This window comes from Desmodus rotundus, chromosome 7, assembly GCF_022682495.2.
Source record: "Desmodus rotundus isolate HL8 chromosome 7, HLdesRot8A.1, whole genome shotgun sequence".
NCBI lineage: Eukaryota > Metazoa > Chordata > Mammalia > Chiroptera > Phyllostomidae > Desmodus > Desmodus rotundus.
In genome coordinates, this window is record NC_071393.1 from 55,893,781 (window position 1) to 55,908,332 (window position 14,552).

The following is a 14,552-nucleotide window of genomic DNA, read 5'->3' on the forward strand; positions in this document are numbered from 1 at the left end:
CGAAAAATATGGTAATGTAACTATAGTTTTTTCAAAATTCTTTGTTTTAGAATTCATTAATATTGGCATATTTTCCCTTGCTCAATTTATAGTCATATATATTGTTGAGTTTTGTCACTTGCTTTTGGTTCTAAGTTGAAAACTTGTATTTTTCTGTGTGTGTGTGTGTGTGTATGTGTGTGTGAATACCAATAAATACCTTCTCATCGTTGAAAAGGTAACAGAGGAGCTAGAAAAATATTTTTTCCCTGTTCAGTAGCCAAACATACAACAGATGTTTTGTACCATACATTTAAGAAGTTCATGAAGCAGGTTTTCATTACGGCTGACATGAAATGAGCTCTCGTGTATGCAGACCATCTTTATTTTTCTCTTAGAAATGAAATTAATCACAGTTAAAATCTAAGAACCTATGTTTAGAACTATCTCCCTTCCTACCACCCTCCCTCCTTTCCTTCCTTCTTCTTTTCTTAAGATTTGCCCTTTAACCATACTTGTTCAGGAGATTCCTCATAGCAATGAACAGTTTTCCCCAAATTTGCAAATATGGACTACATAGTTCCATTAAATATGGAAAGTTATACTACATGTTTATCTTACAGATTTTTTTGACATGCAGTTTTTGTCCTGGGTAAGAAATCTGGATGAATAATTTTATTTTTAACATAAACATATGGTAGATTCATTCTTGTCATTTGATTCATGAACTGTCAACTTCAACATTTTATTCTTTAGTCAACAGCTACTGTTTTCTAAAGAAAAAAAATGACTTTTAGACTATGTTGTCCTTCAGTGGTATTATCACTTGTACAGGCTTGTCTCATCTCTTTATTACGTAAGCGTATGTAGAGAGCGGCAGAAATGCTTTAAGATTCTAATATGCTAGTCAGTCTTCTGACCTTACCAGAGAACAAGGGGACTATCTCCTGGCCACAACGCATTTCCTCCTCAGGGAAATTACAAGTGACTTCTGGTGGCCTGAATCTTCAAGTCAAAGAGAAGGATCTCCGAACTCAGACTCCATGTTAGCTTTGGATGGATTTGGTGGCCTGAGGTGGTACTCTGCCAGCTGTAAGGGGTCCGTTTTTACAGTGCATGGCCAAGCTGTCTGCAGATGGAAGTACTTGCACTGGTGTTGGGGATATTTGCTACCTCCTGCTCTTTGTGGTTTTGGTCTCCTCACTTTGGTAGGACCTCTGGCCAACATCTTGGCTTGTCATGTCAGCTCCATTGGCTACCTTGTCATGCTGAGGCACCACTGCCTCTGCAGCACAAGTTTTATTTCCTCCAATAGAAGATGAGAATTTAAATAAAAGTGTTGCTGGTTAATAAAACCACCCGTGTTTAATCAGTGGTTTGTCAATCACTGAATGCAAGAGAGCTTCTAAGATCTTTGTGATAAATTCCTGCTGCTGGACCCCTTAAATTACGATCATCTAAGCAGATATTAAAGAGTAAAGTACTTTGAAGTTCGTACACATATTTTTTAAAAGCTGCTAAAGATATGCAATCACTAAAAATTGGAGGAAAAATAATTTTACTAAAACATGGAGTGTACTGTTTTGTGTTAATTGTAGCCTATATGCAGAGAAGTTAGAATAGTGTATTTGATGTCATATAACTGAGATTTCTACTAATGTAAATTACTGTTTTTTATATTTTAAATGTTGATTAAAATATAGGGGATATTATTAATAACTCAAAGATTCTGCTTTGATAAAACTGTCTTTATTTTTTAATCCTCACCTGAGGACATTTTTTCATTGCTTGTAGAGTGAGAGGAAGGGGGAGAGAGAAACACTGATTGGTTGCCTCTTTAATGTGCCTGGACCAGGGATTGTAGGCGCTTGGACCAGGGATCAAACCTGCAACCCAGGCATGTGCCCTGACGGAATCAGATCCGCAACCTTTCCGTCATGGGACGACGCTCCAAGCAACAGCCACACTGGCCAGGGCGATAAAACTGTCTAACGCAGGTTTATATAGCATATGTTCGACTATTGATTGGAGGGAAGGGGAGCTAAAGTTAATTAGTTTAGTATGGTGACAAGGTACTAAGTATTTTATGTATATAATTTCATTTAATCTTCATAACACCCATATAGAGTAGGTATCATTTAGATACTCTGTTTTACAAGTGAGGAAATAGGACCAGAAAGGTTACATAGCTGTTCTGTGTTTTACCCTGATCTGTTAAACCCCACATCGATATTTGTTCCCAGAAAATATGAATTGAAGAATGTCTGTGGCCTTCAGGAACTCTTAATGTAAATAAGGAAGTAAAGTGATACATTAGACAGAGTGGGCACTGTTTTTATGAGGTTTTAGGAACATGAAAGCACCAATTAACTACTTGAGGAGGTTAGGGAGGTTTTTACAGAGCAGTTGATGTTTCAGCTGAGTAGGAATATTTTTAACATGGTTTCAAGTTAATACTGATATTTTAACCTGTTTATACCTTGATATTTTCAGCAGTGGTGACATTAGCATGTGAGTATTGTTAAGGAATTAAAAGCAATGTGAGAAATACTACCTAATTCACATGCGACCCAGTATTGAACATAAGTTATAGTTTTATCTTATTTGTTACTATTTTGATGTTAAGCATTTAGTATAATTCTAGGTGTAATATGATTTCTTTTACTACAGATGTCCTCCTCGCACTTTCTTACCAGCGCTCTGCAAAATTTTTCTTGACGAAAGTGCTCCAGACAATGTGTTAGAGGTAACAGCCCGTGCCATAACATACTACCTGGATGTGTCTGCAGAATGTACCCGAAGGATTGTTGGGGTAGATGGAGCTATAAAAGCACTTTGTAATCGTTTGGTTGTGGTTGAACTTAACAACAGGACTAGCAGAGACTTAGCTGAACAATGTGTAAAGGTAAGTCAATTATTTATTGGCCCATTTGAACATCACTTAAAGAATAAAAAATATAATTTGCTAAAAAAAAAAACCCAGATTCTTTCCATTACCAGTCTTATTTTATTGAGAGTGGTTGAGAACAGTGGAAGTCACAGTCCTTGTGGCACTAAAGGAGATTCCATGTGTCTTGGGAAAAGAAATCTTGTCTTTGAGGGAAAATTGGAGATCACTGATAATGCTCCTCTTTGCTGTCTCAGTGCTTTTTAGTTCTGGTAACCACTAATACTTTTGAGAAAGGTTGTTGCTGTTCTTGGCCAAAATGATTTTGTATGAAAATAGTAAAAACCACCAACAGAACAACTAACTCTGACCATCAGTGCCAGGTATTGTACTAAACACTTGATAAGTACTAACTCATTTAATTAGCTTTAAAAAAAATGGGGGGGGGAATATTGGTTAATAGCATCACATAAATTTCAGGTGTACAACTTTCATTTAATCTTAATGACAATTCTGTATGTGGTAGGCACCACTAATACCACATCATTTCTACTTTAGAGGTGAAAAAATTTTAGGCATACTGAGATCAAGTATGATTGGCTGGGGGGGCAATACAAGTAGTAGCAGAGCCAATATTAGAAGATTATGAGTTTGAAGATTAGGAAATCTGGTTCTAGAACCCATGGATTTAACATTTTGCTATATTCTTTTAGAGTTAGCTGTTTTGTTTTATTGTTTTATTCCAGGCAGGGCTAATTACAATCTTTGTGACTCTGAAAACGTCAGTACTGGGTTAGTAGTTGACTGGAACTACTTGTGAACACATTTAGATTTTACATGGCTCTCTTACTATTTTTTTTTTTTTTATGATTCTTGCTGTTGTAGATCAGCAGTTTTCGAACTTTTTGTCTCTGGGTCCCTTTACAAGTCTTATTGAGGACACCAAAGAGCCTTTGTTTCTATAGGTTATATTTGCTTATATTTACCATGTTAGATATTAAAACTGATAAATTTAAAGTATTAGTTTGGCTGAAAATAAACTGATTACATGTTAACATGCATTACATTTTTAATGAAAATAACTTTCTGAAACAAATAGAAAATTTGTGAGAAGAGTAGCATTGTTAAACTTTTTTTTTTTTTTGCATCTCTAAAGAATGTTTGGCTTAGAACATAGCTGAATCTTTGTATCTGCTTCTGCATTTAGTTGGTTGCTAAATCACCTTTCACATAGCTTCTGGAAAACGCCACTCTGTACTCCTGAGAATGAGAATGAAAAAGACAATTATCATTATAGTATTATTATGAAAAACGTTTTGACATAAATGATCCTTGAGAATGTCTTCCCCACACATTGAGAGCTGCTGTTCATAGTTGTTAGTGTTTTGAATTTTTGCCTGTGTCTGTAGATTTTTTTTCTGTCTAGTCTCAGAGGAAGACATATCCATTTTCCTTTTTTTCCCTCTTATTCTCTTGATCACACCACTTTGTTTCTTCTGGAGCTGGAGTTTCATTCTACTGCTCATTCACTGATCCCAGTTCTCAAACTTCTTCTAGTCTGTTACACTCTGCTCTCCTTTTATCTGTGTCCTTTACAGATTATTTTTACTTAATTCATGGTTCTTTAATGATAGCATTTCCTAAGGTTCTCTTTTTACTGTATTTAAAAAAATTTTTCCACCAGTATTTAAAAAATTAAAAATTTTAAAAGATTTATTTATTTAGAGAGAGAGAGAGGAAGGGAGGAAGAAAGAGAGGGAAAGAAACATTGATAGGTTGTCTCTCACATGCCCCCAACTGGGGGCCTAGCCTACCCCAATTAGGAGTCAAACTGGTGACCTATTGGTTTGCAGAATGACTCCCAACTCACTTAGCCACACCTGCAGGGCTGCCTTCTTAAAACTATATAAAGTTTGTCTGGACAGTCTCATCTGTCAGTGTCAGTACCTTCATATGTATATGCCCCTCATATCTTTATCTCTATACCTGACCTTTCTCTTGAGTGCTAGACCTCATATTCAAAGGCCTGTTGGATGGCTCCAACTGTATGTCTGAATTCGTTGTCTTTCACTACAGATAATAAACTCTTATTCTGATAATTAGCATTAACTTTCACCCAGTCACTCAAGACAAGGAATATGTGTTTTATCTTTTTTTTCACTCCACACATGTAATTAATGACAAGTCCTTTTCTAGTTTATTTCCTTGTTTGTCCTTGCTCTTACTGCCTTAGTTAAGCTCTCATCCTCTCTTGAATAATAATGCTTGAATTTTTACATTTGCCTTTACACTCTCCTCATATTCCATTTCCCACAGTTATTAACTGAAAATCTGACTTATTATTTCCCTGCTCAAAACATTTTTCTTCCTTTCAGAATAAAGCCTAAATTTCAGGTGATGCCTGAATGATCTGTGGACACTATTAACTCTTTAGTTCTTCCAGAACACCTTAAACATGAACATAGTTCAGAAAATAAAAGTTGATTTTTAATGTTTTTTTATTCAGAGTAAGAGTGAGGATGATGAATGATGTAATAAACTTGTACTTATTGAAAAAATGTTTTTTGATGTTTAGAATCTTTACAAACTTTTGCTAAATTACTTGTAGTTTCTTAGCATGTCATGTAGGTTTCATCGTCTAACCCTACACTGTCCTATATGGTAGTCATCTGAGTATTGGACACTTCAGATGTTGCCACTCCAAATTAAGATGTGTTGTCAGTATAAAATATATATATGGTTTTGAAGATTTAATACATAAGAGAATATAAAATGCATCAGTAGTTTTTTATATGCTGAAATGATAATGCCTTGGATATATTAGGCTAAATAAAATACATTGAAATTACTTTCTTTTGTTTGTCTTTACTTTTTAAAATGTGGCTACTAGTAAATGTGGAGGGTTCTTTCTGTTTTCTGTGATTGTAGAAAATTAAAATTTATTTTTGAAAATTAAAACTAAAATTGAACTTACTGCATTCTTTTGTTAATTTTGTTTTATTGTTCTAGGTGCTAGAACTGATATGCACTCGGGAGTCAGGAGCAGTCTTCGAGGCTGGTGGTTTGAATTGTGTGCTTACCTTCATTCGTGACAGTGGACACCTGGTTCATAAAGATACCTTGCACTCCGCCATGGCTGTGGTATCAAGACTCTGTGGCAAAATGGAACCTCAAGATTCTTCATTAGAAATTTGTGTGGAATCTCTGTCTAGTTTATTAAAACATGAAGATCATCAGGTAAGTAAAACACTTGTGTAATTTGATTTCAAAAGTGATTTTATAGTGTCCCATATTTGTAACTATGATATACTGTAGAGGTCATAACATATTTTCTTTTTCTCATTTTATATCTATATGGTGATCATTTTTGTTTTGGCAATGAAATATTTTAAATTAAAAATGATATGCATTTATTTTTAAGATTTAAATGTTTTAGAAATATATAATTTTTAAAGCCACACTTATGTAATTTATTGACTCAGCACAATTTTGTTGGCATAAAAAGATAGTTCTCACTGCAGTGAAATAGTGTAGCATTGAAAATCTTATATGTGTAAGCTTTTGTTGAATTAGAATATTTGAAAAAATAAAACTTGAGTTTCAGTGCTATTTATTTATTTAGTCATTCATTCATTCATTCATTCCTCACCTGAGGACATGCTCATTGATTTCAGAGAGAGGGGAATGGAGGGAGGGAGAGAGAGATGGACAGAAACATCGATGTGAGAGAAAAACATCAATAGGTTACCTCTTCTATGAGCCCTGACTGGGCACTGAACCCACAACCCAGACATCTTCCCTGACTGGGAGTCAGACCTGCTGCCTTTTGATCCACCAGACGACTCCACAAACTTGCCATACCACCCAGGGCTACTTTTAATGCTTTTTAAACATTAAGATATTAATTTTTAGTTGATATTCATAGATTACTTTGGCAAAGCTTTACATAATAGTAGTTAATATGGAGATTTTAGTATCCAACTAGGTCCTTTACATATGTCATATCATTAAGCTCAGACAATGAATTACAGGTACTCTTATTCCCATTTTACAGATAAGGGAACTGAGGCCTTGAGCAGTTAGGTCACATCCTCAGGTTATACAGTTAGAATGTGGAGCCAGGATTAAAATTTAGACAGATTGTAAACCTTAATCTCTTTGCCACAGCTGCCTTTCTTGTAGTGTCAGTATTGAAATAAGCAGTACTAGTCCTTTTATGTAGGTGAATTTTATCAATTTACATGCTCTTTACATCCTTAGGTTTCAGATGGAGCTCTGCGATGCTTTGCATCACTAGCTGATCGATTTACCCGTCGTGGTGTTGACCCAGCTCCATTAGCCAAGCATGGATTAACTGAGGAGCTGTTATCTCGAATGGCTGCTGCTGGTGGTACCATATCAGGGCCATCGTCAGCTTGCAAACCAGGTCGCAGCACCACAGGTGCGCCTTCCACAGCTGCAGATTCCAAATTGAGTAACCAGGTGTCAACAATTGTAAGTCTGCTCTCAACACTTTGCAGAGGCTCTCCAGTAGTAACACATGTAAGAATGTTTTTGAATCTTTTATTTTTAATCTTTCAGAAAAAGTGTTTTTTGTATGATGCAAATATATTAAACTCTTTTTTTTCCCCATTCTTTTTCTAGGATCTCCTGAGGTCAGAGCTTCCAGATTCAATTGAAAGTGCATTGCAGGGTGATGAAAGATGTGTTCTTGATACCATGCGTTTGGTTGACCTTCTCTTGGTGCTATTATTTGAAGGACGAAAGGCTTTGCCAAAGTCTAGTGCTGGATCTACAGGGAGAATCCCAGGACTCCGGAGATTGGATAGTTCTGGGGAGCGCTCACATCGGCAGCTTATAGACTGTATTCGAAGTAAAGATACTGATGCCCTTATTGATGCAATTGACACAGGAGGTTGGAAGTATTTTCTTTTAATATAATAAGAAAACTAAAATAAATAATTATATAGGCATTTTCTAGTTTCTAGATTTTGGACAATATTTTTAGCAATTGGGCCAGATAGCGAATGGCCAACCCCTTCTATAATCTCTCTTCTCCCACATACATAATTATCAGCCTGGTGCAGGGTAAGACCTGAGTAAATGCTTGTTGAATGAATAAGTGAAGTTTTCCTTTGTTATTGCCAGAACGAGATCCTATCAATTCTAAGGTGAATTGCAGATTGAATTTACAGTGTTATATTCTCAACACTAATGAAATTTACATAGGTTAGTTATTATAATACATAGTAAATTTTTTTACACTGCTTCATGAGGTGATGAACAAAATATAAATTGTCGTTTTTGTTCTTTTGATTATAGATGGGGATTAGTTTCTTTTCCACAGTATGGCATGAAGCAGTTAGTACCCTTAGTTGACTTGTGTTATATTTATATTTAGGTTTTTTTCTTTCTTGTTTATTTTTAAGGGTTAAATTCTTGTCAGTCTTCAGTGGATTTAACAATTTTAGAATACTTTCCTGTCAGTAAATACTTGGGGAAAAATTTTTTTGAGTACTTTTTTTTTTAGCAGAGTTTATATTTGCTGATTATTTACTACTCTATAGTTGATCTAAATGTTTAAAATATACTCAGTATTTAGTGATTATTAATAATAATCTTTAAATGACCCACTTTAGAAAAGTTTAGTTAATTATTTTGTTGGCTTTTAAAAACCTTATTTTTTTCCTTCAAACTTTTAGCCTTTGAAGTAAATTTTATGGATGATGTTGGTCAGACTCTATTAAACTGGGCCTCTGCTTTTGGAACTCAGGAAATGGTAAGCTAATAAATAAAAACTAATGTTTTAAATCAAAGGTAGAAATATTAATAAGACAAGTTTATGATTCTTCATCATTTTACAGGTAGAATTTCTTTGTGAAAGAGGTGCTGATGTTAATAGAGGTCAAAGATCATCATCATTACATTATGCTGCCTGTTTTGGAAGACCTCAAGTAGCAAAGGTAAAGTCCAGATTTTCAAATTAGTAATTTAATATTTGACATTTACATAGTTTCAAAATTAGAATGATATAAAAACTTTTTTTCTAAGTCATGCTTCCATGCCATCTTTATTCACTTCATTTCCCCTTGCCCACTATAGGTAAGCATTTTTAATTTTTATTACATGTTTATCTTTTTAATGTTTTTAATACAGATACAAGCAAAAGTAAATATGTATGCTTTTTACCTCCTTTTCTTATGCAAAATGTAACATTTATATACTGATCTGTACTTTGCCTTTTTCCTTTAATAATACAGATTAAAAACCTTTTATATAGTTGGAGAACTTTTCAACATCTGTGTACTAACCCTGTGTGGATGTACTGCAAGTTTACTCAGCTAGTCACTTATTGGTAAACACTTGGTTGTTTTCCAGTTTCTTATTCTTGGCAGTGAATAACTTTTACAGGCATTCCTCAGAGATACTAATAAAGTGAAAATATTGCAATAAAGCAAGTCCTAATCCTTTTGCTGATTGGAGGGGTCTTGCCTTCCATTTGTAAAAAACCCCCGCAATATCTGTGTAGCACAATAAAACAAAGCACAGTAAAATGAGGTATTCCTGTACATTTTTTGTATTCTGTGTATTTAATAATCATATATTCTCTTTGCAGAAGAATCATAGTGTCTTTGACTTTTAGTTTACCAAAAGAATTTGGAGAATCTTTTTATAGTTAGAAGAAATTGAGGTTCAGAAAGTCAAATGGTAAGGACTGAACCAAGTGTATCATCTAGGTCTCTAGAATCTTATTGTGAAGTAATTTGGCATAGTGCAGTGTTAGTTGGCTACGAAGTCAGGCATGTCTGGATTCATGTCTTAGCTCATTAACAATAAAGGCTGTGCGGTCTTGGCCAAATTTCTTAAGTTTGACTTGGAGTTTTATCAATAAAATGTATATAGTCCTTGCATGATTATTGTAATAATTAGAAAAATCCCATAAAAAATAAAAATTCCATGAAAAAACAACTAGTATAGTAGTTGGCACATCATAGGTGTTCAATGGTAGCTGCTTTTATTGTCATTTTTCACTATAAGAACATTTTTTATGATAACTTAGCCATCTAATCTGGGAAAGGTGGTCTCTTTAACCTTGAATTCTGTCAGTTTGAATTAACTTTTAGAGAGAATGAGGCTTGTAAGGGTGATGAAAATTTTAATAAGCCGGGTTTTTTTGACCTGTACTGTTCTGTAGTTAACAAGTGTCTGAGCAGGAGAGAAGGAGCCAAATGAATTGTATCTAATCCTAACCTATATTGATTATACATCGGCCCACAATGAGCTGTAGGTGCTGTCACTCAGAATGATAGAACAGGTAGTACTCACTATGCACTTTGACTGTGACAGCCAGTGTCTTAAGCATTAAAAGAACACCCCTTGTTCATTCTTCACAGGTTCTTCTGTTTTTAGTTGATTGTAAGATATACCTCCACATTCTTCCCCCACGCTGTGTATATTTTAACATCTTTTAAATAGGAAAATGTCTTGTAATTGCTGTTGAAGAGGTAGAAATTGCAGCATAGTTATTACCTGTCCATGCAACAAAATTTGTCAGATTGATTTTAGTAATTTGAATGAAAAACCCTGTCTGATAGAAGAGTACTCTGAGAATGCTGAATCACTAATGCTTTTTTATGGCATAGATAATAGTAGCATTTTGTATAGAAACACAAATATTGGTGGCTATAAATCAAATAATTAATTATGAATTATTGTGCTCAGAATGTGAAGTCACAGAAATGCTTTGTTATATATTTTACAACTTATGTATTGTTCAAGTAATATGTAAAAAAAATCTAAGTTTAAATAAGATTTTCATTAAGTTAATTAAAAAAAGTTCCAAGCAAAAAAAAAGCATTTTTTTGAAGTTTGATTGGCATTGTTTTTTCTTTCTTAGTGGTACTTAGATTTAGTGAAAGACTGAATTATTGTGACTCAAACCCCAGCAGTTTGGAGTTTTTAGCCAGTGCTGCATACTTTCTTGATGTCTATATGTATGCACTTATTTGTCAGATATATGTATCTGTTACATTTATTACATTACAACAAAGTTCAAAGAACTACCTTGGAGGCTGATAGGAAAAATGTGAGGTGTGTTCTCTGTGCAAAAGGGCTTACAGTCTGCTGGGGAGAGTCCAATGTCCATTAAAAATTAGTGAAGAGTATAATTAGTATTTAAGAGTTAAATTTTGTAGTGCATTCTAGAAGAATTGATTTAACTTGGTTTTGTTGCATTGATTTAAATTGATTGAATTGGTAGTATATAGGAAATGATGAAGATGATTACCATGTCATAAGCCGAATCTTAATAGCTCAGAAATTGGGAGGCATAGTTTGATAGAGAAGATGATAGTTTCACGAGAACATACTTAATTTGAGTTGTTGATAACCAAGTGAAATTAATCTATAATTTTTTCATGTTATAAATAGATGACTTTCATGGCAATGTATGCAAAGACAGATTTGAATTGGTATCTGTTTAAGTAATTCTGGAATTCTGTAATTTAAAGTATATGGGTGTAACCTAAAGATTACAGAGTTAGATATTAAAGAAATAAAGTGTTAATTGTCAAATCAAATGCCTTCCTTTTTTAGACTCTATTACGGCATGGTGCAAACCCAGATCTGAGAGACGAAGATGGGAAAACTCCATTAGATAAAGCTCGGGAAAGGGGCCATAGTGAAGTAGTTGTTATTCTTCAGTCTCCAGGTGAGGGGTAAAAATCGTTTCCTTTTAAGCCATCTGTTATTACTTTTCAGCTTTTCTACCATAGAAGTAGCTTTTTGTAGACATAGTAACATTATATAGATGAAATGTTTCTGTGAAGATAAATAATTATGTCATATACCCTTACATTTGATAAACATTTAATAGTGTACCATTCTGTGTTCTTTAATATTATGACTGCATATTTTAGAGAGACCAAATCAAAAGTTTAGGGGTGTGGGAAGTCATAAAGAGTAGTTGGTATTGTGTAGATGAAGTACTTTGACCAAATTTTTAAGTTTTCACAGAGTAGATAAAATCAGAGCCTCTGTGAAAAAATTTTCAGAATCAGGTGGAGTTTTCAAAATTATCTCCTTAAGTTGTGTTTTAGCTCATTAGAGGTACTAATGTTTTTTAGTATTCTTACAAACACCTTTGATAGATACAATATCCTAATTTCAATTTAATTATTGTTAATTGGGGACAGTTAATAGTTTGGTGTTTGGTACATTTTAATATTTTTTTTCATTGAAAGGAAATTTTTCTAAAAAATTATTTTACTGAATCATATTTGTCTACAGGTGATTGGATGTGTCCAGTTAATAAAGGAGATGATAAGAAAAAGAAAGATACAAACAAAGATGAAGAAGAATGTAATGAGCCAAAAGGAGATCCAGAAATGGCACCCATATACTTGAAAAGGTTATTGCCAGTGTTTGCACAAACATTTCAGCAAACTATGCTGCCTTCAATAAGGTAGTTATACTGTTTGTATTTACTTACTAAATTATGCTGGATACATACTTTTATTTATCTCCATTTTCCCACAAGGATTTGAAGTTTATTTTAATATTGCAAAGATATTTATAGTAAAGAGTAAAAATTAGATTGGAGAGTTCAATCTTTTTGTCTAATCTGACTTAAGAGAACTTGTTTAGAAAATCAAGAGGACCAGGTTTCTAACAGTTTTTGTAGCTCTCTGAATATCAACTCTAGGGAAATTTTCATAAACAAGCATTTATTGAGCTTTATGGAGGCTTTTTTCCTTTTTTTTAATTGTTCTATTACAGTTGTCCAATTTTTCCCCCATAGCTCTTCCCTACCACTCCTTCCCCTCAGCTCCCACAGTCAGTCCTCACCCTGTTGTCTATGCCCATGGATCCTTTATACATGTTCCTCGACTAGACCCTTCCCCTCCTTCCCCCCTCCTCTATGGAGGCTTTTTGGTAGAGTCAGTGTGAGTTGGTTTTTGGAGGAGTTGCTCAAAGAAATGAGACTTGGCTCTTGCTTACTGTACCCTTACAGGCTAATAAGAAAGATGAGCAATAAGAGAGTAGTAATTGATAGATTAAACTTATAATAAGAGTTCCCAGGAAATGTAAGTTGTTTAACAGCTAATCCGATTTAAAATTGGGTTAGATTTAAATTAGATTTAGAGCAGAAATTAGATTTAAATTGGGTTTTAAGGGATACTTGGGAGTTTCCTAGGTAGACGGATTTGGAAGCATCATCGGGCACCAGTATGTGCAGAGTCATGGAGGTATGAGTCGGTCCATCCAGGTGCAATTCCTGGTGGCGCTCTCTCTACGGTGTGTCTGTTTAGAGACTGCCGTTTCTATCCATCTGTTAAGTACCCTGGCCCAAAGTATCATAGTCTGTAGTTTGACTGTTCTGGTCTTTTCTCTTCTTTTTCTCTTTTTGCCCCTTTACAATCTGTTCCTACATATAAGGCTGAATTATTTTTAAAATCCCAATTATGTTATCACTTTCTGTTTTTAACCTTTTAGTAGCTTCCAGATGGTTTTGACTAAAACCTAACTCTTTAGCTCTCAGGGTTGCAAGGTCTTACATAAGTTTCACCCAGCTCTCTGACCTTATTTAGTATACTATATAACCCCTAGACCATTATACTTACACTATTCTAGCATTCTTTTTATTTTTGGAACACTCTAACTGTATTTTTCCTTAGGGCTTTTGCACTTACTTTTCTTTGCTGAAGACTTTCTGTTCCCCAGCCTTTTGAATGGTTGGTTGTTTCATGTCATTTAGTTCTCAGTTCAAATGTTGCATCCACTGACATGTGTCCAACTAAATTTACCTCTAGGGCACCTTTGAAATCAGTCATAATGTTTTACTGTCTTTTTGAAAAATTCGTATTAAAGGGGAAGGAGAAAAAGGGAGAGAAACATCAATGTGTGAGAGAAACATCTATCTGTTGCCTCTCGCACACCCCTAACTGGGAAAACCTGGTCCACAACCCATGCTTGTGCGAGACCAGGAATTGAACCTGCAGTCTTTCAGTTTGTGGGATGACACCGAGCCACACCAGTTAGGGCTGTTTTACTGTGTCCACAGAGCTTGTAATCTCTGAAGTCTTGCTTTTTAAGTGTTTTTTGCTTGCTTCATTGTCTGTCCTGTAAAGTAAATTCCATGAGAGCTGGCATTGTGTACTGCTGTATTCATACAAAGACAAGGAGGCTTAGAAAAGGGGTGATATACGAGGTCTGTCAGGAAAAAGTCCAGCCATTGTTAATATAATGAGAACAGTTTACATGACATCCCTGTAACGTGGCAGCCAGGAAGAATGGACTGGAATACGCTTGTGTGAACAATGACGCCTTTACTATGCTAGTCAGTGGGGGCGGTAGATGTCATTGAGGGAGTGTGTATACTGTGTGCATGTCATATTCAAAAAGACTGAGCGAGTAGAACAACGATCTGCAGCCAACTTTGCATTAAGCTTGAACATTCCTCCGTGGAAACTGTTGGGATGATGCAGAAGGCCGCAGTTATAGGCAACTGGTGATTGGCAGCTTCATCAGGGCAATGTGCCCGCTTGTGCATCATGTCTCATGCAGAGTTTTTTGGTGAAACATCAAGTCACATCAGGTGACTCAGCCCCTCTACTGCATAGATTTGGTGCCGTGCGACTTCTGGCTTTTCCCAAAACTAAAATCACCTTTGGAAGGGGAGAGATTT

The 14,552-nt window shown here is 35.0% G+C and overlaps 1 protein-coding gene across 5 annotated transcripts in view; it reads left to right on the forward strand.

The window, feature by feature from the left end:
* Positions 1 to 14,552, forward strand: part of HECTD1 (HECT domain E3 ubiquitin protein ligase 1) — a 91,968-nt gene that overhangs the window by 23,900 nt on the left and 53,516 nt on the right. For all 5 annotated transcript variants that reach the window (XM_045188246.3, XM_024551345.4, XM_024551346.4 and 2 more), the window contains exons 3-10: positions 2,650 to 2,884; positions 5,876 to 6,103; positions 7,127 to 7,408; positions 7,511 to 7,781; positions 8,569 to 8,645; positions 8,731 to 8,829; positions 11,462 to 11,576; positions 12,155 to 12,329. In XM_045188246.3, the coding sequence (XP_045044181.1) occupies positions 2,650 to 2,884; positions 5,876 to 6,103; positions 7,127 to 7,408; positions 7,511 to 7,781; positions 8,569 to 8,645; positions 8,731 to 8,829; positions 11,462 to 11,576; positions 12,155 to 12,329 (1,482 nt within the window). The remainder of the gene's footprint in view (positions 1 to 2,649; positions 2,885 to 5,875; positions 6,104 to 7,126; positions 7,409 to 7,510; positions 7,782 to 8,568; positions 8,646 to 8,730; positions 8,830 to 11,461; positions 11,577 to 12,154; positions 12,330 to 14,552) is intronic.